At 53.6% G+C, this 27,591-nt stretch overlaps 1 protein-coding gene across 4 annotated transcripts; it reads right to left on the bottom strand.

Annotated features, from left to right (window-relative positions):
• TTLL8 (tubulin tyrosine ligase like 8) lies at positions 1 to 27,373 on the bottom strand. 4 transcript variants are annotated; one of them, XM_029079522.2, is made up of 14 exons: positions 27,294 to 27,373; positions 23,996 to 24,114; positions 22,373 to 22,464; positions 20,324 to 20,465; positions 18,539 to 18,612; positions 17,903 to 18,031; positions 15,798 to 15,912; positions 14,323 to 14,448; positions 12,438 to 12,645; positions 10,259 to 10,407; positions 9,168 to 9,411; positions 5,573 to 6,008; positions 4,681 to 5,155; positions 1 to 1,354 (listed from the first exon to the last, which is right to left on the bottom strand). In XM_029079522.2, exons 2-14 carry the CDS (start codon positions 24,063 to 24,065, stop codon positions 1,155 to 1,157), a joined length of 2,460 nt encoding a protein of 819 aa, XP_028935355.1. In that variant the 5' UTR covers positions 24,066 to 24,114; positions 27,294 to 27,373; the 3' UTR covers positions 1 to 1,154. The 4 variants fall into 4 exon arrangements, with proteins under 4 accessions (XP_028935355.1, XP_039770039.1, XP_028935354.1 ...); XM_039914105.1 differs by having other exon boundaries at positions 10,259 to 10,380; XM_029079521.2 differs by lacking the exon at positions 27,294 to 27,373 and adding an exon at positions 25,155 to 25,247.
• Between the last annotated feature and the right edge of the window lie 218 nt (positions 27,374 to 27,591).

Genomic DNA, 27,591 nt, shown 5'->3' with positions numbered 1-27,591 from the left:
GTCGACAAAGACGATCAGTCAATTTATTCCCCTCGTTCAGCAGCAATCGCAGGATCTGAATGGGTCGTTTTTATTTCGGAAGGGAGATTGGTGGGAAATTGGTCTCCAGGCCACAGTGCCCGGGGTTCGTCGATAACCATCGAGCGTGGTCCCATCCTCGCAAGGAAGGTTGCCCGCCCCGGGGCCTCTCGGCTCTGGTGTCCACTTCCTCCCGGGGCCGGTGAAATCCCCACTGTGGCTACCGTCACTGGGAGAAAGCCCCCACCCAGGAGAGCCAGGCCGAGGATCCGGGGGGTCTCTGAGTCCGAGGATCTGGGCCCCGTTGGGATGGACACAGGGTCTTGGAAAGACGTAGGCCCGCCGGCCGAGTTGTCTGGCCCCTCTGCAATCCAGGGACAGAGCTGGGGGCTCCAATTCCAAGGAGAAGTGGGGGTCCGTTCACAATCCACTCCGGGATCCCAGTGTCACTTAGCGCTCTGGATTTCATAGGATTCGCCCCCTGCAGCACCCAGCCTTCTCCCCATCCTGCTGACCCCCGTCCATCCAGACCTAACCCAGCCCCCCTTTCCCTAGGGCCGAACTCCCGGCTGTGAGGCCCTGGGTCCTGGGATTCAGAGGGAAAGTTAACTCCGAGGCTTCTTTCGTTGCTGGGGTCTTGCCAAACCCAGATCTACCGACACGTCGGAGAGCCTGACTCGGTTTCCTATTCAACCCGAGGACGGGGCGGGTGTCGAGGGAGGTGGGTGGAACCCTAAACTGGGAAGTGGAACCTTTTAGATCCCCAAGGTCACCTTCGACACCGGGACTCCGGGCCCGGCCATGGGGAGCTGGGGAGACTTGGGGCTTGGACCGCGAGAGAGCAGGACATCTTTAGGGGTTGACGTGCCGGAAGTCTTCAGGGAAGGAAATTCCCACAGTTCCTTCCTGGCTAGTTCACTCTTGCCACCCCATCTGGGGGGGGGGGAGGTCCTGGAGCAAAGCTTCCCATGCCCTGGGGCTCCCAATTTCACCATCTTGGGATTGACCGGGAGGCCAGAAAGAATTGGAGAAGCAAATGTCATCTTGGGGCTCACGTCCCTTGTCCAAAGCAGCATCAGAGGGGGGCGGGAGGGGGTGGGCGTCTCTCTGTAGAAACGGAATGGGTCTGGGGTCTCCTAGGGCCGGGGGGTCCTCTGGGTGCTCCAGGCGCTGTTCGCGCTCTTCTTCACCGGGGAGCCCTGGGCGGTTAGGGGGATGAAGGTACCTTCTTGGAAGATGGTGGCGTGGAAAGAGCTGCAGTGTTTGCACGTCTTTTCCAGCTGGAAGGTGCCTCTGCACACGAGGCAAGTGTTCTTCTTCAAACTGCGTGGGAAACCTCGAGACAGAGAGACAGCAACCCATATGGTATTTTTTTTTGGTATGGTATCTGTTAAACGCTACGTGTCAGGCACTGCATTAAGCGCTGGAGTAGATACAAGTTAACTGGGTTGGACACCGTCCCTGTCCCACGTGGGGCTCGCAGTCTTAATCCCCATTTTACAGATGAGGGAACTGAAGCACAGAGAAGTGAAGCGATTCGGCCAAGGTCATGGAGGAGACAAGTGGCGGAACGGGGATTAGAACCCAGGTCCTTCTGAATCCCGGGCCCGGACTCTAGTCACGCTGCTTCCTCGGAGTGAATGTGCGGGCTTGGGCGGACGCCTACTCAGACGTTACCTCCTTTTCTTCTCCATCCAAACTGCCGCTATGTCATCCTATCTCGCCTCGATTACCGCATCAGCCTCCTTGCTGACCTCCCTGCCTCCTGTGTCTCCCCGCTCCAGTCCATTCTTCCCTCCGCTGCCCAGATCATTATTCTACAAAACCATTCCGTTCTTGTTTCCCCATTCCTCAGAAACCTCCAGTGGTTATCCGTCCACCTCCGCATCAAACAGAAACTCCTTGCCGGTGACTTCGAAGCACTCGATCACCTCGCCCTCTCCTACCTTATGTCTGATTTCCTACTTCAGCTCAGCCCACACACTTTGCTCCTCTAATGCCGACCTACTCGCTGTACCTCAATCTCGACTATTTCGTCGCCAAACTCTCGCCCACATCCTGCCTCCGGCCTGGAAAACCCTTTCTCTTCATATCAGACAGACCATCGCTCGTCCCATCTTCAAAGCCCCATTAAAAGTACATCTCCTCCAACAGGCCGACTACGCCCTCATTTCCATTTCTCCCACTCCCTTCTTTGTTGCCTTTACACTTAAATTTGTACCTTTTATTCGCCCCTCCCTCAGCCCCGCATCACTTTTGTACATATCCATAATTTATTTATATTAATGTCTGTATCCCCCTCTAGACTGCAGGCTCAGCGTGGGCAGGGGATCTGTCTACCAAGTCCTTTATAGAGTACTCTCCCAAGCACTCAGTACAGTGCTCAATACAAGCTCAAGCACACAGCCGGTGCTCAATAATCACCCCTGATTGATTGCTTGATTGATTGGATGGATCCATCCATCGTTCGCATTTACTGAGCACCTACTATGGGCAGAGTCCTGTACGAAGCGTTTAAGGGAATATAATAGACTTAGATCCCTGCTCTCAAGGCTCTTAAAATATAGGGTTGTGTTCCCGTGTGCAGCTGGGGGTTGTGTGACAGATACGAGATAAACTAGACATAGGCGTCCCAAGAGAATGGAAAAGATGGACGTGTGTACAGGGGATTTAGTATAGTGCTCTGCAAACAGTAAGCGCTCAATAAATACAGTTGAATGATTGATGAGCAAGTGCTTGAAAGTGGATTCCCGTTCAATCAATAAATCCATCAGTGGTATTTATTGAGAGCTCACACTCTGCAGAGCACTGAACTAAGCATTTGGGAGAGTACAAGAAAGCAGAGTATTAATAGACAAGATCCCTGCCCTCAAGGAGTTTACAGGCTACAGTGTGCAGAACACTGAAGTGACATAGTATTAAAGTTGCTTAACCGTTATTAAGATATCCATCTTGCAGATTATCTGCGGCATGTTTGTCTGTGAATGTTTACAAGTACGATTAGCTGTCATCACCTCGGAGTTTGTTCTTTTTTTCCATCCTCTCTCCCAATCTACAACATCTCCTCTCTGCAGAGTACTGTACTGGGAGCAGACTTATACAGAACCCTGTCCCGGGAGTCTACTATATGCAGAGCACTAGACTGGATGTCCACTGCATGTACAGCACGATATTGACTGGCTACTGAATGCAGAGGACTGTGCTAGGCCTGTGGGAAAATAAAATCAAAGTAGAATAGCCGATCACCTAATGCGGAAGATAGAATCAGTGTGGTCAGGTGGAAAGATCCCAGGCTTGTGAGTCAGAAAGTCAGGGATTCTAATCCCGGCTCTGCCACCTGTCTGCTGGGTGACCTTGGGCAAATCACTTCACTTCTCTGTGCCTCAGCTAGCTCATCTGTAAAATGGGGATTAAGACTGTGGGACCCGCACGATGTCCAAACTGATTATCTTGTAGTGCTTAGCAAATACATTTTTAAAAAATAGGCAGGGAGGCCCATTTCGTCCATATAGTGGGAGCAGGGAGCATTAAAGAAGATACAGATGGTAAAAGCACAGACGAAGAAATGTAAACCTAAATGACAAAATCAATGGAATAAGTAAATCAGTGTGGCCTAGTGGGACGAGCCCGGGGCTGGGATTCAGAGGACTTGGGTTCTAATCCCAGCTCTGCCATTCTGATTTTTTCCATCCTCACGGTTTTATGCACCTTTTGTCTTCACATCCTGGTTTCACGGTCTCCATGGAAAAACTGTCTCAATCCGTGTTCCTCTTTCCTGGTCTCTTAATCTTATCCAGTGGGAACTTCAACCAGAACCTCTGAACAAATCTTGAGACCGGAGGCACCAAAATGCCAGAAAAAGAGTGAATACCTTCCGGCTATTTCCCCGAACGGCAAGGCCTCGTTAATAAAGGCCACCACTATAATCGTGGTATTTTTTTGGGCGGGGGTTAGGGTATTTGTTAACAGTGGTAGGCACGGTTCTAAGCTCTAGGAGAGATACAAGCTAATCGGGCTGGACCCAATCCCCGTTCCACATGGGGCTCACAGTCTTGACCCCCATTTTACAGACGAGGTGACTGCGGCCACCGAGAAGTGAAGTGACTTTCCCAAGGTCACGCAGCCGTCAAGTGGTGGAACGGGATTAGAACCCAGATCCTTCGGATTCCCGGGCCCATTCTCTTTCCGCTAAGCCACACTGCTTCTCTAAGAAATAATAATAATGATGATGATAATTATTATGGTATTTAAGTGTTTTTTCTATATGCCAGGCACTGTACTAAGCGCTGGGATGGTTGCAAGTAAATCAGGATGGACACGATGCCTGTTTTAAATGGGGCACACAGTCTTGATCCCCATTTAACAGATGAGGTAACTGACCCCAGAGAAGTGAAGTGACTTGTCCAAGGTCACACGGTGGACAAGTGGCGGAGCCGGGATCAGAACCCAAGACGTCCTGATTCCCAGACCCCGCGTCTATCTACTAGGCCTCACTGCATCTGTTAAGGCCTACTAGGAACTTAACAAACGGCCCAGCGATGATGACGACGAGGATGCTATCCGGGGCCAAGTCCACCCAGGAAGAGGCAGGTGTCGGCAGGGCGGCCCCGGTGACCTCGGGCCGCGAGGCCAAATGGGACGTGGCGACGCGGCGGACGCTACCTGATCCCCTGGCCGGCCGGAACCAGGGTCCGTCTCGGATCTTCAGGTTCCGGAGCACCAGGGCCGAGGGGCTGAAGGGGGCACAGAGGCCGGGGGGGTTCTGGAGCCGGGCCGCCGGGAGCCCCCGGAGGCCCCAGGAGATTCTCTCTTCGGGCCGGAAGGGAAAAGCCGGAAATTCCACCTTGGAGGCTCTGCAGCTTCTGTCCGGGGGGTCCCGGCCGGGCTCGGGCAGGCTGTAGGAGACCACCTTCTCCCCCTCCCACTTCCCGGGATGGCGGGCGGCCCTCGGCCGGACCGGCTCGGGCGCGTGGGTTCGGCCGCCCGCCGCGACCGGACCCCGCGGGCCCTGGGTGCTAGCCAGCTGCCCCAGCAGGTTGACCGTGCAGATGGACGCCGGGGGCTTTCTGGACTTCTGGAGGCCGACCCCTTCCACGCAAAGGTTTGACCCGCTGAAGCGGGGGAGCGCGACCACCGGCTGGAGACAGAGAGGGAGAGAGGGCGTTTAGCATCGAAGCTAACCGATGTTAACAGAAGGCCAGGTTAGAAGCAGCGCTGCCGAGCGGCTACGGCCCGAGCCCGGGAGTCGGACGGCCCCGGGTTCTAATCCCAGCTCCGCCGCTCGTCTGCTGTGTGACGCTGGGCAAGTCACTTCGCTTCTCTGGGCCTCGGTTCCCTCCTCTGTAAAAGGGCGATTAAGACTGTGAGCCCCATGTGGGACCGGGGCTGTGGCCAACCCGATCAGCTTGGTTGTCCCCCAGCGCTCAGTACAGTGCCTGGCATATATTAAGACCTTAACAAATACCATTAAAAAAAAAAGGGAATCGCACGCTGCGTGCCGGGGGCCCGGGGGACCGGGAGGAGGCGTCTCTCCCGGCCGCCCCCGCCTCCTCACCTGTTTCCACAGCAGCTCGAAGTTCCCGATGTCACAGTTCCGGTCCAGCTTCCGGTCGATCACCACCCTGACGGTGTCCTCCTGCACCTGGGCGCACAGCTGGGCGGTGACCGGGGTGGACGGAAGCATGGTGGGGCTGGAGTTGATCTCGATCAGCCAGGGCCGGAAGTCCTTGCCCAAGATGAAGTCGGCGCCGTACAGCTCGAAGCTGTTCCTCCGCGGCTCCACGTGGTCCTGGGCCACCTTCAGGGCGTGGCCCACGGCCTTCTTCATGGCCGGGTAGATGACGGCCTGCCAGACGCCACCTCGCCCCTTCCGCTGCAGGTACTCCCGGAAGCGGGTGCTCGTCCACATGTTGTAGGCGGGCAGCTGGGGACTCCGGTCCGCCGCGTTGACCAGGTGCTTCTGGACCGAGTTGTTGCAGAGGTGGATCGAGCTGGAAGAGGCAGCGTCCGGCGGCTGGGGTCGGGGGTCGGACCCCCGAGCGTACGGACGGGGCCCTCTCCCGCGTTCCTACCTCCGACCCGGATCGCCCTCCCTCCTCAAAACCGACCGACGATTACTCTCCCCCGCTTCGAAGCCTTATCGCGTGGCTTAGTGGATGGGGGACGGGCCCGGGAGTCGGAAGGACCCGGGTTCTAATCCCGGCTCCGCCACGTGGCTGCTGGCTGACCTCGGTCAAGTCTCTTCACTTCTCTGGGCCTCAGTGACCTCATCTGGAAAATGGGCATCAAGAGTGTGAGCCCCATGAGGGACGGGGACTGTGTCCAACCTGACTGACACAGTCCAACATAATTGACTTTCACCTACCCCAGTGCTTAGAATAGTACTTGGCACATAGTAAGAGCTTAACAAGTACCATAATTATCATTATGATTATTATTAACCACCTTACAGTCCAGCACATGCTAGGGGCCCAGCGCTGAGCACGTGGGAGAGTCCAACAGAAGTAGTGGACACCAACCCTGCCCTCAAGGAGCTTCCAGTCTACTGTGTACAGAGCACCGTACTGAGCGCAGGGGAGAGGACAATAGAGTCAGTAGATCCCATCCCCGCTCTCAAAGAGCTCATGGCCTACTGCGTGCAGAACACCGTCCTAAGTGTTTGATAGGTACATATCTGTAATTTTATTTATTTGTACCGATGACTGTCTCCCCCACTCTAGTCTGTGAACTCCTCGTGGGCAGGGAATGTCACTGTTTACCGTTCTATCGTGCTCTCCCAAGCGCTTAGTACAGCGCTCGGCACACGGTCGGCGCTCGATACATGCGACTGAATGAATACGATGACTGCCCTCGAGGAGCTAAAAGTGTGAGTGGATCAGTTCCTAGCAGGAAGCAGTTCCTCGAGGGAAGTGTGATGAGGGGGTGGGGTGGATTCGGGGTGTCATTCTTCCCCATTAGTCACTTGCCCAATTATCTCTTCCCCATTTCAGAGCGGAACCAAGGACCAAGGACACGGGGGGGAGGTGACAACTACTTTGCCACAGGTGTCCGAGGGAGTGGGTGCTCGGGGTGGGGAGGACAACGCTTCGGGAGGAGCCGGGGCTGTGAAAGCAGGGGAGACGGGGGAGAGAAGACTGATAAAGGGCACTCGAATGCTCCACGCTGGGCCCATCCCAGCGCAGAGCAGGAATGCCAACCGGGGTGGGGTCCGACGGCATGGAGAAGGGGATGGGGAACAATGCAGAGGGGACGATGCCCGCCCACTGGAGATTATGATTCATGGGCACTGTGGAAACTCCCCAAAGGAGACTTCGCTTCTCCTTTACAAAATGTTTGCTACGGATTAATGAAGGCCCCAGGACTGCCTGCCCCGTGAGCCGCCCAGCTCAGGGCTAGGTCTCGGACAGAGGGCCCCGGACGCTCGAAAGAACCGTGCGCCGGTCGCCGTCCCGGGCACCCACCCTCATGGTCGGGGATGGACCATCCAACAGCCCTGACTCTCCCCTCTCCATCCCTCATTCTCTCCCAGTGAATGGACCATCCAACACCCTTGATTCGCCCTCCTCCACCCCTGACTCTCCCCCAGTGACCAAGCATGAACCATCCAACACCCGCGACTCTCCCTCTCCAACCCTCACCCTCCACCAGTGATCCAGCACGGACCACCCAACGTATGTACATACTTATTATTCTACTTATTTTATTAATGATGTGCGTATATCTATAATTCTATTTATTTATATTGATGCTATCGATGCCTGCCTACTTGCTTTTTTTTGTTGTCCGTCTCCCCCCTCCTAGACCGTGAGCCCGTTGTTGGGTAGGGACTGTCTCTATCCGTTGCCGACTTTCCAAGCGCCTAGTCCAGTGCTCTGCACCCGGTAAGCGCTCAAAAAATACGACTGAATGAGTGAATCCCCGTCTCTCCCCTCTCCCACACTGTCTTATCTCTGGCTTCTGACCATGACATCCCTAGCTTTCCCTCTATCATCGCTAATTTACTTCTCTTTATCTCTTTCTCTCGGACTCGGTCTCTCCGGCCCGGTTTGCCTCTCTGCCTCTCTTAGGATCATGAGCGCTTCTACCGAACGTCCCCGAAACACCTGATCCCAGGCTCGGCCCCTTGCAGGCTCTCGGCGCAGTGTCCCGTAGGCAGCAGGTTCAAGGCCCAGCACAGGGCTCTGCCAGTCAGTCGTATTTATTGAGCGCTTCCTTTGTGAAGACCACTGTACTAAGCGCTTGGGAGAGTACACGATAACAGACACGGTCCCTGCCCACGATGGATTTACAGACCAGAGGGAGAGACAGACATGAATATGACAGATACGTGCATAAGTGCTGTGGGGTTGGGAGGACGAAGAATAAAGGGAGCAATTAAGACGACGCGGAAGGGAGTGGGAGAGGAGGAAGGGAGGGCTTAGTCTGGGAAGGCCTCTTGGAGGAGATGGGCCTTCAGGAAGGCTTTGAAGAAGGGGAGTCATTTCCTGTCGGCTCGGCACACAGTGGACTTCCAGCACAGTGCTCCGAACACAGTCAGCACCCGCTATAATGCTCCGCCCACCACAAGCATCTTGTACAGTGCTCTGCGTAGTCTGCCAGTACAGTGCTCCCCCCCTTGAAGCCACCTAGTACAGTAAGGTACCCCGTTCGGTGCTCTTCACACAGTAGGCCCCCAGTACGGTGCTCTGCACAGAGTAGGCACCCAGTTCAGTGTTCGTAATAGTAATAATAATGGTTTTGAAGTGCTTATTCTGTGCCAAGCACTGTTCTAAGCACTAAGGCAGATACAACGTAATCAGGCTGGACACAGTCCCTGTCCCACACGGGCTCACAGTCTTAATCTCCATTTTACTGATGAGGTAACTGAGGCACAGAGAAGTTAAGTGACTTGCCCAAGGTCACACAGCAGACGTGTGACCGTCCTCTGACTCCCAGGCCCGGGCTCTTTCCACTAGGCAACGCTGCTTCTTCACACAGTCGAGGCTCATTAAATGCTTTCTGATAGCGTCGGGGGACCTCAGTGTCCTCTGATGAGTTCGAGTGAGAAGCCAAGTTAGGATCCGGCCCTGGAGTCATCGATCTTTCCCTTTGAGTCAGGGATAACTTGGGCTTTTCGCTGTCCTTTCTTGGCAGGGGGAGGGCGGGCTTACCTGTCCAAACTGTCCAGGGAAAACCGCTGAGTGGAAAACCTGAGGTAGCTCTCTTTGTAGAACCAAACGGTCAAGGGATTCCAGTCGGTGACGAGGAACCACTGGCGGATGTCAAATTTGGTGTCGTAGATGAGCAGCGGGGTCTCGATGTATTTCTGGACCACCCACTTGTCCTTGGAGGAGGCCTGGTCCGCGGAGCTCACCAGCTTCAAGATGTCTTCCACCCGGTCCATGCATACGATGTCTGGAGGGGGGAGGCGGGGCGGTCACAGGCCTTCAGGGGCTCGTGAGACCACGAGGAGCTCTTGGGGAGGGGGACGGGGACAGGGGCATCAGAGAGGGGTCTCTGGGTCCATGGGTTAGACGGGGCTCGTTGGTGAATCGGGAATGATAATAATAATAATTACGGTACTTGCTAAGTGCTTACTATGTGCTGGGTTAGACGGGGCTTGTTGGCGAATCGGGAATGATAATAATAACAATTACGGTACTTGTTAAGTGCTTACTATGTGCCAAGCACTGCTCCAAGCCCTGGGGTCGATACAAGTCAAACAGGTCAATCACGGTCTTCATCCCTATTTTACAGACGAGGTAACCGAGGCCCAGAGAAGCAAAGTGACTTGCCCAAAGTCACACAGCAGACAAGTGGCAAAGCTAATGATTCTTAATGATTCACCCCACTCCCGTTTTCGGAAAGACGAGGCGCCCATCGGCCCCTGCTGTATACGGGGGGGGTCCATGGACCCTGTGGTCCCCGTTGGCTGCCCTCATATCAAAATCATAACGGTATCTGTGAATGTTAACAGTATTTTTTGTAATGGCACTTGTTAAGCACAACAGTATTTTTTGTAATGGCACTTGTTAAGCACTTTTCATTCAGTTATATTTACTGAGCATTTACTGTGTGCGGATCACTATGCTAGAATATTAGAATATTAGAACCCAGGTCCTTCGGACTCCCAGGCCTGTGCTCTATCCACTAGCATGAACAAATTGACCTCCACCGTCCCCAGCCAGGCCTGCTGGACCAGAACAAGTCCGTCACCTACGAGCCACCGCTCCGGGTGAAAGGAAGTTTGCCGGCCTCTTACCTCTGCCCCGTGATTTCGCCCCGGGCTTTATAATCCAGATACTTTGCATGCCGTCGATTTCCAGCTGTGGGTTGACTGACGTGATTTTATTCAGTATAGTCTGGCACTGTGGAATGTAATCCCTTGAATTACAAATAAAAGCATCATCACTAAAAAATAAAATCAAGACAACCGCATTACAATCCGGGCAGGTTACACACCGCGTCCCGTGGCCGAGCCGGGCCAGGCTTCCGGCCTTTGAAAACCCGTTTAACGTCAGACCCGAGGGGAAGGGGCCCCGGCAGGGTCGGGGGTGGACCCCGACCTGACCGTCCCCCGGTGTCCAAACCCCGCGGGGGGCTGGGGGACCCCAGAGGCCGCCCTCCCACCGGGCCCAGCTCCCACCTAGCAGGGGTTCGGGAGACGCCGTCGTCGGCTGCTAAGGTGGACGGTTGACCCCTTAACGATTCACCCCACTCCCGTTTTTGGAAAGACGAGGCGCCCATCGGCCCCTGCTGTATACGGGGGGGGGGGGGTCCATGGACCCTGTGGTCCCCGTTGGCTGCCCTCATATCAAAATCATAATGGTATCTGTGAATGTTAACAGTATTTTTTGTAATGGCACTTGTTAAGCACTTTTCATTCGATTATATATACTGAGCATTTACTGTGTGCGGATCACTATGCTAACCGCTTGGAAAAGTACAATACAGCAATAAACAGAGATAATCCCTGCCCACAACGAGCTCACAAGCACTTACTATACATGAAGCACTGTTCAAGCGCTGTCCAACCTGCTTAACTCGTATCGACCCCAGGGCTTAGAACAGTGCTTGGCACCCAGTGAGCATTTAACAAGTACCATACTTATTATTATAAGCGCTGGGGTAAAAACACAGTAATCAGTTCGGACACAGTCCCTGTCCCACATTAGGCTCACAATCTTAGTTCCCATTTTACGGATGAGGTAACTGAGGCCCAGAGAAGTGAAGTGACCTTCCCAGGGTCACACAGCGGACATGAGGCAGAGTCGGGATTAGAAGCCAGTTTCTCCCGACTCCCAGCCCCGTGCTCTGTCTACTAAGCTACACTGCTTCTCTAGCCATGCTGCTTCTCTAAAATGGAGGTCAGGGAGGGGACAGGGATTTGGATTAGACTGTAATGGGCAGGGATTGTCTCTATCTGTTGCCAAATTGCACATTCCAAGCGCTTAGTACAGTGCTCTGCACAGAGTAAGCGCTCACTAAATACTATTGAATGAATGAATGAATGAATGGATAAGGTGCGACGGGACAGGATCGGAGGTGGAGGTGGAGGGGTGGATTTTGAGAGGAGGAGGGAGATATTTGCTGGGAAAGATGGGATAGAGGTTGGAAAAGGGGCAGGAGGAGGGAAGGACTGGAGAGGACTGATTAATCAATCAATGGGCTGCCACTTGTCGGCTGTGTGACTGTGGGCAAGTCACTTCACTTCTCTGTGCCTCAGTTCCCTCATCTGTAAAATGGGGATTAAGACCGTGAGCCCCACGTGGGACAACCTGATTCCCCTATGTCTACCCCAGCGCTTAGAACAGTGCTCGGCACATAGTAAGCGCTTAACAGATACCAACATTATTATTATTATTATTGGTTAATTATTTTTTTACAGTATTTGTTAAGCGCTAAGCGCTAAGTACTAAGTGCTGGGATAGACGCGCGCTAATCAGATTGGACACGGTCCACGACCCACACGGGGCTCACGATCTTTATCCCATTTTGCAGGTGACATAACTGAGTTCCAGAGAACGTAAGCGACTTGCCCAAGGTCACAGAGCAGACAAGTGGTGGAGCCGGCATTAGAGCTCCGGCCCTCTGACTGCCGAGCCCGGGCTCTTTCCGCTAGGTCACGCCGCTTCCCATTTATCGGGTGCTTACCGTCTTTGGAGAACCTTACTAAGCACTTGGAACTCGAGACTGTAATTCACTGTGGGCGGAGAACGTGTCCGTTTATTGTTCTATTTTCCTCTCCCAAGCGCTTCGAAGAGTGCTCTGCGCACACTAAGCGCTCAGTGCCTACGACTGAATGAACGCTTGGGAGAGTACAAGACAGGAGAGTTGGTAGGCCTGTAATTACTGGGCCAAGCTAAGGGGGAGGGCGGTGACAGCGGGTGACCCCGTTCGCCCTCCCCGGGGGTCAGGGGGAGGGAGGGGGACCCCCTTACTGAATGAGGCAGTAATACTGCTCGATCAGCTCGGCCCACTGGGGCTCGCTGAGGGAAACGGGCCCGTCCGGCCCCTCCGGCCCGTCCGCGGCGCCGTCGATGTCCCGGTGCTCCAGGCGTCCCAGGTAGGTCTCGCACACCTGGCACGCGGCGTCTATCAGTCTACCGGGGAGGCACTTCCGCTTCTTTTCCTCCCAGGAAGCGGCATCTGAAATGGCAAAGCGTCAGGACCGGGGACTGCTCCGCCTGGCACCAGCTTGGGGCAAGGCTGCCTTCCGTCCGGGCGCTTGCTTTCCGTCGGCGGCGGTTACTGGACACCCCCAAAGAGGAGAGCACCGGACGGAGCTCCTGCTGGGGGCCAGGCCCCGTACTGAGAGCCTACTGGGTAAAGAGCTCTGAACTGAGTGCCTATTGTGTACGGAGCCCTGTATTGAGTGCCTCCTATCGAGTTCAGAGCCCTGTACTGTGTGCCTATTGAATGCAGAGCCCTGTACGGAGTGCTTATTCAGTACAGAGCCCTGTAATAATAATAACAATAATTGTGCTATTTGTTAAGCGCTTACTATATGCCAGGCACTGTACTAGGCGCTGGGATGGATAGAAGCAAATCGGGTTGGACTCAGTCCTTGTCCCATGTGGAGCTCACAGCCTCAATCCCCTTTTTACAGATGAGGCAACCGAGGCACAGAGAAGTGAAGGCACAGAGCCAAGTGGCAGAGTCAGGATTAGAACCCGTGACCTTCTGACTCCCAGGCCCATGCTCTACCCATTAGTCCATGCTACTTACTGGTAAGTACTGTACTAAGCGCTGAACTTAGTGACTAATGTGTAGAGATAGAGCTCAGTAAATACTGACGAGTGGATGAGTGAGTGAGCGAATGAATCAATCCGTAGTATTTACTGAGCACTGTACTCAGTGTTTGGGAGCGTACAATACAATCAATCAGTGGAATTTATTGACTACTTGGATGTGCACAGCACTGTACTAAGAGCTTGGGAGAGTAGAATATAATAGAATTGGTAGATACATTCCCTGCCCACACCTAGTTTACAGTCTAGAGGGAACTTACAGTGGACAGGATCCATTCAATCGTATTTATTAAGCACCTACTGTGTGCAGAGCACTGTATTAAGCACTTGGAAAGTGCTACTCAGCAATTAAGAGAGATAATCCCCGCCCATACTGGGCTTTCAGTCTAGAAGCGGGGAGACAGACATCAAAACGAGTAACAGGCATCGATATAAATAAATAGAATTATACCCCTCTCAGGGTGGCATCTGCAGTTTCCAGTCCTCTACCAGTCTCGGCTATGGGAGGGAGAATTGTGCAGAGGCCTGTTCATTCCATCCCTAACTTGGCCAGTGGCTAGCGAGTGGGAGGCCACCAGCTACGAGTCAAAAGTCATCCGTGCCGGACAGCAGCGGCCAGGGAGAGAGTCGAGGGCGGAGTCCAATACGGTTGATCGACGTAACTCCTGCCCCCGTCGGTCATTCAGTCACATTTATTGAGCACTTACTGTGTGCAGAGCGCTGTACTAAGAGCTTGGGAGAGTACAATACAACGATAAACAGACATATTCCCTGCCCACAACGAGCTTGGAGCTCACAGTATAGTGAATGGATGGATGGATGGATGGATGGATGGATGGATGGATGGATGGATGGATGGATGGATGGATGGATGGATGGATGGATGGACGGATGGATGAACAATGACTCCCTAAATATCCTGGGAGATCTCCGGGGATGGAGACGTCCTGTCCTCCTTTAGTGGATCAATCCAAGATACAATCCCTCTTCCCAAGGGAAAGTTCTTCCTAATATCACCCCCCGCCAGTCTTCCCTGATCCTTCACGCCCCCCCAACCCCGGGACTGAAGCAATACCTGTTTTCCTGCACTGGTCTTCATGGCCGCGCCCTTCTTTCCTGGTCTTCTGCTTGCTTTTGCCACATGTGTGGTTGCTGACCACCCATTTGAGTATACTGGAAGCCACCGTCTGCCGGAAATCATCTGAAATGATATTGATCGGTCCCTGGGGCGGGTTGGGGGGGGGGGATGAGAGGGCCAGGGGTCCGCCCGCGGACCCCAAGCGTCCGCCCGCAGGCCCCAGGCCCAGAGGGGACCCGGAAAACCATCTGAAAGCAGGCAGGGAATCCATCCGACCCCTTAGCCTGGGAGCGGCCTAAACCGATAACTCACCGGTTGGGCCCAAGTCAACCGCCCCTGAGCACGGATCACAGTGAGTCTGCGGTCTTGGCCAGGCCCAGGCAGGCCGAGGGGGCGGGTGGTATTTGTTAAGCTCTTACTATGTGTCAAACACCGTTCTTTGCGCTGAGGAAGGTCCAAGTAAGGTCGGACCCAATCCCTATCCAGCATGGGGCTCGCGGTCTAAATAGGAGGGAGAACAGGTGCCGAATCCCCATTTTACAGTTGAGGAAACTGAGGCGCAAAGAAGTGGAATGACTTGCCTAAAATCACCCAGCAAGTAACTGGCACAGGTGGGATTAGAACCCAGGTCCTCTGACTCCCAGGCCCGTGCCTTATCCAATAGTACACGCCGCTTCTCCGCTTCTTCTGCTCAACGTTGTGTGTGATGTCATGCATATGGTGTTTTGAATTAATTAATGCATTTAACCCCATTTATTGAGCACTTACTATGTGTACAGTGCTGTACTTAGTGCTTGGGAGACTAACTACCACTTTAATACAATACCCCTCCTATCCCGCCTGTATTTCTGCATCAGCCTCCCCGCTGACCTCCCAGCCTCCTGTCTCTCCCCACTCCAGTCCATATTTCACTCTGCTGCCCGGCACATTTTTCTACAAAAACACTCAGGACGCGCCACCTCGCTCCTCAAAAAACCCCAGTGGCTGCCCATCCACCTCCGCATCAAACAAAAACTCCTCGCCATTGGCTTTAAAGCAATCACCTTGCCCCCTTCTACCTCACCTCGCTCCTCTAGGACTAACCTTCTCACCGGGCTTCCGTCTCCCCCGCCTCGCCGCCGATCCCTGGCCCGCATCCCGCCTCCGGCCCGGAACGCCCTCCCTCCGCAAATCCGACGGACAGTGACTGTCCCTACCCTTTCAAAGCCTTATCGAAGGCCCATCTCCTCCACGAGGCCTTCCCAGACTAAGCCCCACCCTTCCTCATCTCCCACTCCCTTCTGCGTCGCCGGGACTTGCTCCCTTCGAACGAGCGTCCCCAAATCCAGTACCCACGAGGGCGGTCCGGGCACCGGCTCGGGGCGGTTTGGAAGGGCGGCAAAAGCCTTTGCCGTTCCTCGGTGACCCTCCCGCCCCGCGACCCCGCCACGCCGGGACGGGAAGCCCGAACGCCAGCCGCCCGGCTCGCTCACCCAGAAAATCCTGCTTCTCGTCTTCGGTGCAGAGATTGTAGCAGCGAGGGAAGAAGGCGTTTGGGTTGGCCTGCACGTACCACGGCAGATCCCTCAGATTCAGGCACAGTCCAATCTTCGAAGAGAAAGAGGACTCAGGGCTCAGTGGGCTGGTTTGGGCCCCGTCTCTCGGGAAGTAGGTTAGCGTGCGTCGACTTTTCCCGGCCAGCGGAGGAACTTCTGGGAAATTAGCCCTTCCTAAAATGTCCTCCCACTCCCAGGTTCCCAGATGGACCCTTGGAAGCTCTGGGCAAAGAGTCAGTCAGTCGGTCGTATTTATGGAGCCCTTACTGTGCGCAGAGCACTGTATTAAGCGCTTGGGAGAGTACGATATGAAAACGGACGCATTCCCTGCCCACAACGAGCTTACAGTCCTGAGGAGACGGAGGCCGGAGACGAGACTCTAGGTTCCCTGAGGGCGTGGATCATGTCTACTGAAACTACTGTTTCCTCCCAAGCTCTGGGTTCGGGGTTCCGCACACAATAGGTGTCCAATAAATACTACGGTTGGGGAAGCCTCAACACCGACACGGAAAACTCCCTTATGCTCCCCAGTGGCATATCGTTCGGATGGGCCATTAGTGATTAGAGAAGCAGCGTGACTCAGTGGAAAGAGCCCGGGCTTGGGAGTCAGAGGTCGTGGGTTCGAATCCCAGCTCTGCCACTTGGCAGCTGTGTGACTGTGGGCGAGTCACTTCACTTCTCTGGGCCTCAGTCACCTCATCTGTAAAATGGGGATGAAGACTGGGAGCCTCACGTGGGACAACCTGAACACCCTGTATCTACCCCAGCGCTTAGAACAGTGCTCTGCACGTAGTAAGTGCTAAACAAATACCGACATTATTGTTATTAGGAAACCCATTGATTGAGTGATCTCTCTAGACAATTAGCTCATTCTGCGAAGGGGAGGTGTTTGTTACACTGTCACATCGTACTCTCCCAAGCTCTTAGTACAATGCTCAGCACCCAGTAAGTGCCCAATAAAGAGGGAGTAGAGAAGCAGCATGGCCTCGTGGCAAGAGCACGGACTGGGGAGTCCGAGGTCGTGGGTTCTAATTCCGGTTCCGCCACTTGTCGGCCGAGTCACTTTGGGCAAATCACTTCACGTCTCTGTGCCTCGGTTATCTCATCTGTAAAATGGGGATTAAGACTGTGAGCCCCAAGTGGGACAACCCGATAGCCTCGTATCTCCCCCAGTGCTTAGAACAGTGCTTGGCACAGAGTAAGCACTTAATACCATTATTATTATCATCATTATTATTAATAAATACGATTGACTGACTGAATCAACACACCCCAACTGGGGAAATGCCCCCACCTCCAGCAAGCACTCCCTGATTTCACCCCCCAACAAATAAACACACTCTCTCACACACACTTTCACTCTCTCTCCTTCCCATCTGTCAGCCACAGCATTAATGTGGACTTGGATTAATTTCTTCTGCTCATTTATCTGTTTGCTCTGTTGTTTCTTTCCAGTGGTACCTTTGATTTCCCTTTTGTTTTCATATTACTCCTCAAAAGCAGGAACCGGTTTTCTGCGATATGTCCTCGAGTGCCCAGTGTAATACTCTGCACCCAGAAGGTGCTCAGTACAGTGCTCTGCACATAGTAAGTCCCCAGTACAGCGCTCTGCACACGGTAGGTGCCCAGTATTGTGCTCTGCACCCAATAGGAGGCTACTATAGTGTTCTGTGTACCACAGATGTTCGGTATAGCGCTCCGCACATACGGCAGATACCCGGTACGGTGCTCTTCAGAGTGGGTGCTTGCTTCAGTGCTCTGCAGATAGGAAGTGGAGTACAGTGCTCTGTCGATGAGTGCTCAGTTCGGCGCTCTGCAGAGATTGGGTGCCCAGTACAGCGCCCTGCACGGAATGAGCAAGCCTCGTCCTGACGGGAAACTCCATCATCAGACGGTGGGTTCAGCGCCTTGCACGCCGCACTCGGTCCGGGGCACTGCCCTCACGCACGGCACACACACTGCGTGCCGGGGTCCAGACTGAGGGTGATGACGATGATGGTGATGATGACGGCGAGGTGGGGGCGACCCCGCTGAGGACTCACCTTGGTGGTGAAGGAGCTCGTCTTCCCGTAGTGATTCAGCATCTGGTCGCAGTGCAAGCCGTGGGCGTCTATTACGTCCCTTCTGATCGTCCAGAGAAGGTAAGGGGTTTCATCCTTCACCAACCTAGACTGGGACGCCCCCCACCGGAAAACCCCGCCCACGATGAAGACCGAATGCCAGTGGGTGGACACCACCTTCCAAACCTTATTATAATCCCTTCTCCTCCAAGAGGGCTTCCATGGCTAAACTCTCATCTTCCCATCTCTCCCTCCCTTCTGCGTCGCCCTCTCACTTCCCCGTATTCACCCCTCCCTCGGCCCCACAGCGCTTATGTCCATAAACGTAAAATAATTATACGGAACTACATATGTATACACACATGTACGTATACATGTACGTACATAATTAACGTAACATAAGATAACAATAAAATAATTTATTTTTACTTCTGTCTCCCCCTCTAGAGTGTAAGCTTATTGTGGGCAGGGAATGTGTCCACCAAATCTACTCTCCCTAGCAGTTAGTGCTCCGCAGACGGTAAGCACTCAGTAATCACAACGGACGGATACCGGAAACTTCTGAAAATAACAGCGTGGGAAAACAGAGGAGCAGACATGGCGCTTTCGTTATCCTACCATCACATCGTGGATGCCGTGTGACTCGTCGCAAAAACTTCCGTTCTCTTCTCTGCGGTCAGGGCGGTTCTCGTCTTCAATTGAAAAAAATCGGACAAAAAAGAGCGATGCTGTCAGATCACGGTTATCCAGATTAACGTCTATAAAACACCCATCAGGCAACCAACTAGTGAATGTCTACAGTGGGCAGAGCGCTGTACAATCTGCAGGGGAGACCGACAACAAGTACTTTATAGAAGAAGGGAAAGAAAAATGGGCATGTTAATCACTAAGCGCTTAAATAGTAAGTTGGGTCGGTACATTCGGGAACGCGACGGTTGCGGAAGTGGAGGATTGGTGAAGGACTGTCGAGGTGGTAGGTGAGGGAAAGGGAGAAGAAAATTAATCAGGGAAGGCCTCGCCTTCATTTGGTTCGCCCCCCACACCTCACCTCACTGGTCTCCTACTTCAGCCCAGCCCCCAGACTTTGCTCCTCTAGCTCCAGCTTGCTAACTCTCCCTTGATCTCACCTATAATAAACATAATGACGATGGTACTTATTAATAATAATAATAACAATGATATTTGTTAAGCGGTTACCATGTGCCAAGCACTGTTCTAAGCTCAGGGGTAGAGACAAGATAATCAGGATGTCCCACGCTGGGTTCACAGTCTTCATCCCCATTTGACAGATGAGGTCACTGAGGCCCAGAGAAGTGAAGTGACTTGCTCAAGGTCACACAGCTGACAAGTGGCGGAGCGGGATTAGAATCCATCACCTCTGACTCCCAAGCCCGGGCTCTTTCCACTAAGCCACGCTGCTTTCCCACATCCTCCCCCTAGACTGGAACTCCCTCCCACTTCATACACCCCAGACCCCTTCTCCACCTTCCAAGCATTATTAAGGTCACATCTCCTCCTGTAGTATTTATTCAATAGTATTCATTTAATAGTGTTTATCGAGCACTTACTACGTGCAGAGCACTGTACTAAGCGCTTGGAATGGACAATTCGGCAACAGATAGAGACAATCCCTGATTGCCTGATTAAGCCCTCTTTTCCCTGGCTCCATCTCTCTTCTAAGTGGTCTACGCATTTCGATCAGTACACTTCAGGCACTTGGTATTCACCCCACCTTCAGCCCCACAGCACTTCCGTACCTATCCCAAATTTATTTATTTATATTTACGTCTGTCTCCCCCTCTAGATTATTAGGTCATCGTAGTGAGATTTTTTGAACACTTGCTACGTACTAAGCACTGTAGGTACAAGATAATTGGGTTAGACTCAGTCCGTGTCCTACGTGGCTCTCACAGTCTTAATCCCCATTTTACAGATGAGGTAACTGAGGTAACTGTAAAATGGGGATTAAGACTGGGAGCCCCATGTGGGTCAGGGACTACATCCAACCTGATTAGCTTGTACGCTTAGTACAGTGCCCGGCACAAAGAAAGCACATAAAGTCCAAAAATACATGTTGGGAAATGACAAGTGTCTGGGACAAACACTGCAGACATTTGGACGGAGAGGAAGGGGCCGACCTAGGAAATGTTGCGGAGGGAAAACTGTCGGCGTTTAGCGACAGACTGGATATGGAAGTTCAAAGTGAGGCAGTAACTCAATTATCTAGAATTCTGGGAACCAAATCAATCATCGGCTCATTCACTTTCAAGGAGTGTTTCGGTCAGTCAGTCAATTAGCGATCATTGCGCCAAGGATTACTGAGCCTGACAGGAAAATGGCAGAGTTGAGATTAGAACTCAGATCCTCTGATTTAGAGAAACCGAAGCTCCCCAGAGGCACTACCTTTCCTTCTTCGGTGAACGCTGTGGCTTCCATCCTGCCCTCCTTTGTACAGGGAATGAAATTTCTTCTCCACCCAACCTCTTTTTCGGAGACAAGCCCGGATGACTGGGTAATGCCCGAAGATGGTAAAGATTTTCTTTTCCTAAGGAGCAAGTAAATATTTTTCAATTAAAGTGCTCAAAGTATTTCTGCGGACAACAGCTAGCTTTCTGTCTTTGTTTTCAGTGGTTGTGAGCCCCAGAGGAGACCACCCTCGGGACAGCAGTCCAACCAATTCATCGCTTCGAACCGATTCCGGGGCGTGCCCTTGCACTCAGTACTCCGGGCATCAGTCTGGTCCGCAGAGAAAGCTGGTGTTGCTAAGTAATAATAATAACGATAATGATGATAGTGTTTGTTAAGCGCTTACTATGTGCCCAGCACCGTTCTAAGCGCTGGGGTAGATACAAGGTCATCAGGTTGCCCCATGTGGGGCTCACAGTCTTCATCCCCATTTTACAGATGAGGTAACTGAGGCACAGAGAAGTTAAATGACTTGCCTAAAGTCACACAGCTGATGTGGCGGAGCCGGAATCAGAACCCACGACCTCTGACTCCCAAGTCCGTGCTCTTTCCACTAAACCACGCTGCTTCTCAAAGTGCTTTGGCCAAGATGCCCCTCTGGAGAAGGGCTTAAGGTGTGGCGTGTTGACAGACTCGATGGATTTCTGAACTCCAGATTGTTCTGCTGGGGTGGGAAGGGCACCCTGAAAACTTCTCCTGACCTGAGTCCCACATCCCAGCTAAAGCAACTTCCTTCTGACTCCCCGGGGGCCCTTTTTCATCACTCAAGGAAGTGATCCCGGCAATCAATCAATCGTATTTACTGAACAGAGAGCACTGTGGCGTGCGCTTGGGGGAATACAATCTAACCAAGTTGACAACAACAGCAGCCGAAGCAGCGTGGCCTAGAAGGAAGAGCACTGGCCCGAGAGTCAGAGGACCTGGGTTCTAATTCCGGCTCTGCCAAATATTTGCTGTGTGATCTCGACAAGTCCCCACACTTCTCTGGGCCTCGGTTTCCTCAACTGTAAAATGGCAGGATGGGGACTGTGTCCGACCTAATCAACTTGTACCTACTCCATCGCTTAGAACGGTGTTCGACGTATAGTAAGCGCTTAACAGGTACCACAAAAAAACCCGCATCCTAGCTGAAAACCAGGAGTCAGGTGGTGAGGATAGGCCGGCATGACCAACTGCCAACGAGGAAGAAGCAATTCTTTTCGAGCAAAGGCTTTGTAGGGAGAGGGAGATGAGGAGGAAATAAATAAATAATACTAACTATGGTGTTTGTTAAGCTCTTACTATGTGCCAGGCACTGTACAGAATGCTGGGGTGGATACAAGCAAATCGGGATGGACACATTCCCCATTCCACATGATGATGATGATGATGTATTTGTTAAGCACTTACTATGTGCAAGACCTTGTTTTAAGCAAAGCGGATTGGACACAGTCCCTGTCCCACGTGGGCTTCACAGTCTCAATCCCCATTTTACAGATGAGAGGACTGAGGCCCAGAGAAGTAAAGTGACTTGCCCAAAGTCACACAGCAGACAAGTGGTGGAGCCGGGATTAGAACCCATGAACTCCTGGCTCCAAGCCCATACTCTAACCACTATGCTATGAAGAAAGAGAGAAAGAAGGAAAGAAGGAAAGAGAGAAAGAGAGAAAGAGAGAAAGAGAGAGAGAAAGAAAGAAAGAAAGAAAGAAAGAAAGAAAGAAAGAAAGAAAGAAAAGAAAGAAAGAAAGAAAGAAAGAAAGAAAGAAAGAAAGAAAGAAAGAAAGAAAGAAAGAAAGAAAGAAAGAAGAAGAAAGAAAAGAAAATGGAGCCAGGTGCTGTGAACATCTAACCTAACATAACAAAGGACAACTTCCTCGTACCCTCAGTGCCGCTGAGACCGCGACACCCATATTGGCTTTATCAGTGTATGTGCATATGATAGCGAGGGGACGATTTGCCAAGTGAAAACTTCCCCATTTCCCCCCAAAACACCAGGAAAACACCTACCTTGATGGCCTTTTCCGATAAGTGCTTTGCCTGCTTGTATCTGTCCAGGCGGGGAAAATGCGTCGATTCAAGGGAAAGACCTTTTTTAGGCACTGCGGAGGAGACAGAAAAGCCACTCCATACCTCAAGCTGGGCCAGAGCGGGACTGAACGTTTCCCTAGTCCCAGCCCAGAACAGTTAGTGCCGCCAGAAACAGGATCTCCCCACTCCGAACGTGACCGCCTTATCCTGCAGCCTGGATCTGAGACTACGTAGACCGACGAGGACCTAGACAGAGGATTTTCCTTTTTCTTATGGTCTTTGTTAAGTGCTTACTCTGTTCCAGGTACTGAAATAAGCACTGGGGTAGATACAGGGTTGCCGGGTTGGACACAGTCCCTGTTCCGGCTGGAGTTTACAGTCTTAATCCCCATTTTACTGAGCTGAGGCTCAGAAAAGGGAAGCGATTTGCCCAAGGTCACCCAGCAGTGGCGGAGCCGGGATTAGAACCCAGGTCCTTGTGACTCCCAGGCCCGGGCTCTATCCAATAGGCCACGCTGTTTCTTCTTTAGGTACCTCTTAATGAATACGACCACCACCGTAACGATATTAATAATCATTATTCACGGAGAGCCCCCTCTCAGGGTGGCACCTGGAGAGTTTCCAGTCCTCTACCAGTCTCGACTATAAGAGGGAGAGTCAAGCGGCGGCCTGTCCATTCCATTCCTAATTTGGGCAGTGGCTAGAGAGTGCTAACAAGTCAAAACTCCCCCGTGCCGGGCAGCAGCGGCCCGGGTCAGAGTCGAGGGCGGAGACTCGAGCTGACCGCGCGGAAGGAGGCGACGGTCAACCACTTCCAGATTTTTACCAAGAAAACTCTACGGATCCACTACCACGACTGCAGATGGAGGAGGGGCGTTCTGGGAGAGACGTGTCCGTGGCGTCGCCGTGGGTCGGAAACGACTCGACAGCCCAAGACGATTAATAGAGAAGCAGCAGGCCTAGTTTCTGGGAAACATTTTAGCCTCTGCTGCCGATGTGGGTTCGAGGAGATGGCGAAATTGGAAAACAGGTAAAGGTGGTAATAATGATAATAATAAGAGCATTTGTTAAGTGCTTACTATGTGAGTAGCACAGTAGAAAGTACGGGGGTATACACCCGATAGGATAATAAAAGAAAATAATTACAGTATTTATTAAGTGCTTACTATGTGCTAAGTGCCAAGGTGGACACCAAGTTATCGGATAGGACACAGTCTCCGGACTGACAATCTCTTATCCCATTTTACAGATGAGTAAACTGGGGCCCAGATAGATTAAGTGACTTGCCCAAAGCTGGCAGAGCTGGGATTAGAACCCAGGGCTCCTCGCTCCCAGCCCGATGCTTTTTCCACTAGACTACAGTGTGGAATGCCGCATGTTTCCAGAGAAGACCAGTCAATCAGTCCATCAGGGTGGGAGCAGGTAGATGAGGCGGGACAACCCACATTTCTTAGACATTCCCTTGACTCCTCCTTGCATGGAGTCTAGAATACTGATGTCTCCAAAAGTACTGAGATAATCCTCCCCTGGAAAACCGGCCACACCCCCAGCGGTCACTGTCACAGTCCGAAACGCGCGGATAAAGAATTTCTAAATACAAACTATTTTCTTCTCTTCCTTCGTCACACGAAGCTTGTGAGAATCTTCTCTTGGCGGTATGACTCTCGTTCATGATGGCTGAGGTCAGCGGGCCGCCTTTCTCATTTTTCTGGTTCTGTTTCCTGGGCGTTTGAAAAAAGGAAATTTTAAAAATGATAACAATGATTACGACATTTGTTAAGCTCTTCCTTTGTGCTAAGGGCTGGGGTAAATAGAGAATAATCCAATCCGAACCAGCCCCTGCTCCATGTGGAGCTCACGGTATAAGGAGGAGGGTGGACAGGTATTTAACCCCGTTTTACAGAGGAGGAAAACTGAGGTTCAGAGAAATGAAGTGACTTGCCCAAGGTCACACAGCAGGCAAGTAGCAGAACAGGGATTAGAACTCAGGTCCCCTGACTCCCAATCCTCAGTTCTTTCCACCAGGCCGTGTTGCTTCTCATATAATAATACCTTGACTCTATCTGCTGCTCTTATTTTCCCCAAGTACTTTCTTATCAGTGACCTCATTTTGCCCTCACAGTATGCCAGGGAGGTAGGGAGAACCCAGACCATCAGCCCCATCTAAAAAATGAGGAAACTGAGGCCCAGAATGGTTTCGGTGACCTGTTCAGAGTCAGGACTAGAGGCCAGGTCAGGTGATCTGTGCTCTTCCCGCCTCCCATCTACACCCCTACGGCTTTGTTCCCTGCCTGTCCTAACTGACTAGATCACCTTTAAAACCGTTTTTTTTTCATGGTATTTGTTAAGCGCTTTCTATGTGCCAGGCACTTTTCTAAGCGCTGGGGGAGATACAAGCTAATGAGGTTGGGCACATTCCCTGTCCCACATGGGGCTCATGGTCTTCATCTCCATTTTACAGTTGAGGTCACCGAGGCCCAGAGAGGTGAAGTGACTTGCCCGAGGTCACACAGCGGACAAGTGGCGGAGCCGGGATTAGAACCCGGGTTCTTTTGACTCCCAGGCCCCGGTTCTAGCCACTAGGCCACTGCGCTTCAGACTTAAGCCTGATTCTGGGCCAGGAAGGAAGACCACCCAATGGGGGGGACTCCAGATAGATGACTGCTTGGCCCCGGGCCCTGATTTAAATGAATCACCCTGGACCTTGGGGGTAGGGGGTAGGGGGTAGGGAGTAGGGGTAGGATAGAGGGTCCACCAGTACCTCAATCCTCTCAAATTCTGAGCGGGTCACAGCTTCCGGTCTCCACTGGTAAGGAGGTGGGGAACTGGAGCGGGGGGGGGCCTGAACACAACCAAGGAGTTGGGTCTAGGCGGAGGGCGAAAGGGGGAGAAGGGAGGTACCCTGCTTCTCTTCTTCTGCCCTAACTGCCCCACTCCCTGCTCCTTAAAATAATGGTGATAGAATTCATTCAATCGTATTTAATAACGACGGCATTCGTTAAGCGCTCATCACGTGCCCAGCACTGTTCTAAGCGGCTGGGGTAGATATAGGGTCATCAGGTTGTCCCATGTGGGGCTCACGGTCTTAGTCCCCATTTTATAGATGAGGTGACTGAGGCACAGAGAAGCTGTGACTCTGCCTAAAGCTGATAAGTGGCGGAGCGGAGATTAGAACCCATGACCTCTGACTCTCCAGCCCGTGCTCCTTCCACTAAGCCGCGCTGCTTCTCTTAATGTACCCAGCACTGTACAAGGCAGTGGGGCAGATCCAAGATGATAATGTTAATAATATTGTTATTTGTTAAGGACTTACTATATGCCAGGCACTGTAATAAACGCGGGGGTGGCTACAAGCAGGTTGGGTTGGATACGGTCCCTGTCATTCATACATTCATTCAGTAGCATCTATTGAGCGCTTACTATGCGCAGAGCACTGTACTAAGCGCTTGGAATGGACAATTCGGCAACAGATAGAGACCATCCCTGCCTACTGACGGGCTCACGGTCTTAATCCCCGTTTAACAGATGAGGGAATTGAGGCCTAGAGAAGCGAAGTGACTCGTCCCAGGTCACGCGGCAGCAAATGGCGGGAGCCGGAATGAGGACCCACGACCTTCTGCCTCCGATCAGGTGGGATACAGTCCTCGTTCCATAAAAAGCTCTTGGGGAAGCTCAGGCTCTGGCCTTGGGAGACGGAAAGTACGGTGATTTCCAGTGGCGGGAGCTGGGCTGGGGGCAAGAACCAACCAGGCAGGAGGGGTGAGGGGAGGCCCGCGGGGCGGACTGAAGAACCGCCTTCCCGGCCAGGACGGCCAGGTTGGGGGCCTGGTTTGGGGGGTTCTGCTGGGGGGGGCCGGGCATCCCGGTCAGGGGGGCTGACGGTGAGGGGCTGGAGGCTCAGGAAGACCTGACCCGTCTGGAGCCTCGGGGCCAGGCCAGGGGCAGAGTGGGTGGAGGCGGGGGGCGAGGCTGCTGGAGGGAGTGGGGGGAAGGGGCGGGAGGGAGAGGGAAGAGAATTGAGGTGCGAGAGGATGGGGGGGACAGGGAGGAGACGAGGGGCGAGTGGAGAGGGGAGAGAGACGGGAGGAAGAAGCAAGGGGTGGGGAGCCCGGGAGGGGGAGAGGGGCAGGAGGAGGGGTGGGGAACCTGGAGGAGGGGCAAGAGGAGGGATGGGGGGAGACCAAGGAGATAGGGAAGGAGGAGGAGCGGAGGGCCTGGAGATAGGGAAAGAGAAGGGGTGTGGAGCCTGGGCAGAGGGAAGGAGGAAGAGTAGGGGGGGAGGTCTGGAGGAAGGAGGGGGCAGGAGGGGAGTGGGGGGCCTGGAGGAGGGGAAAGGGGAGGGGAGGGGGGTCTGAAGATTGGGAAGGAGAAGGGGGAGGACACAGGGAAGGGGGAGAGGTGCGGGGAGGTCTGGAGGAAGGGAAGGAGGAGGGGATGTGGAGCCTGGAAATAAGGGAAGGAGGAAAGCCGGGGGGTCTGGAGGAAGGCAAGGAGGAGGAGGCGGGGGGGCCTGAAGATAGGGAAGGAGAAGGGGGTGGGGGCCTGGAGATAGGGAAGGAGAAGAGGGAGGGGGGCCTGGAGATAGGGAAGGAGGAGGGGGCGGGGGGCCTGGAGCTAGGGAAGGAGAAGGGAAGAGGGGAGTAGGAGGGGAGTGGGGCGTCTGGAGGAGGGGGAGGGGGCCCCGGAGGAGGGGAAAGAAGAGGGAGTGCGGAGGCTGGACGTGGGGCAGGAGGAGGGGGCGGGGGGCCTGGAGATAGGGTAGGAGGAGGGGGCGGGGAGGAGTCCGGAGGAAGGGGGGGCGCCTGGAGGAGGGGCGGGAGGAGGAGGGGGGATGGTGGCCCCCTTCCCTCCCCTCCCCTCCCCTCCCCTCCCCTCCCCCTCGGCCCCCCGCAGCTCTCACCGGTGGGTGGCCTCGTCCCGGGCCCGCCCGGTGCGGCCGGAGCCGGGGGCGATGGGGGGCGACGGGGGCGGGGATGGGGGCGGGCCGGGGCTCCGGCGTCCCCGGCCGGTCCCGTCCCGGCGCCGCCGCTTCCCGCCGTTGCCAGGGGCAACCCCCGGGGCCGGACCGGCGCATGGCGCGCCCCCCAGCGGGGGGAGCGGGGAACGGCGGGAGGGCGCCGCGGCCCGGGCGGGGGCGGGGGAGGGGGAAGGGGCCCCGCCTGGCCTCCCCACACCCCCCAACCCGCAAACCTGGCTCG

Source organism: Ornithorhynchus anatinus, chromosome 14 (genome assembly GCF_004115215.2).
Source record: "Ornithorhynchus anatinus isolate Pmale09 chromosome 14, mOrnAna1.pri.v4, whole genome shotgun sequence".
NCBI classification, from domain to species: Eukaryota; Metazoa; Chordata; class Mammalia; order Monotremata; family Ornithorhynchidae; genus Ornithorhynchus; species Ornithorhynchus anatinus.
Note: the sequence above shows the minus strand (reverse complement) of the source record. Positions and strands in the feature narration are given on the sequence as shown.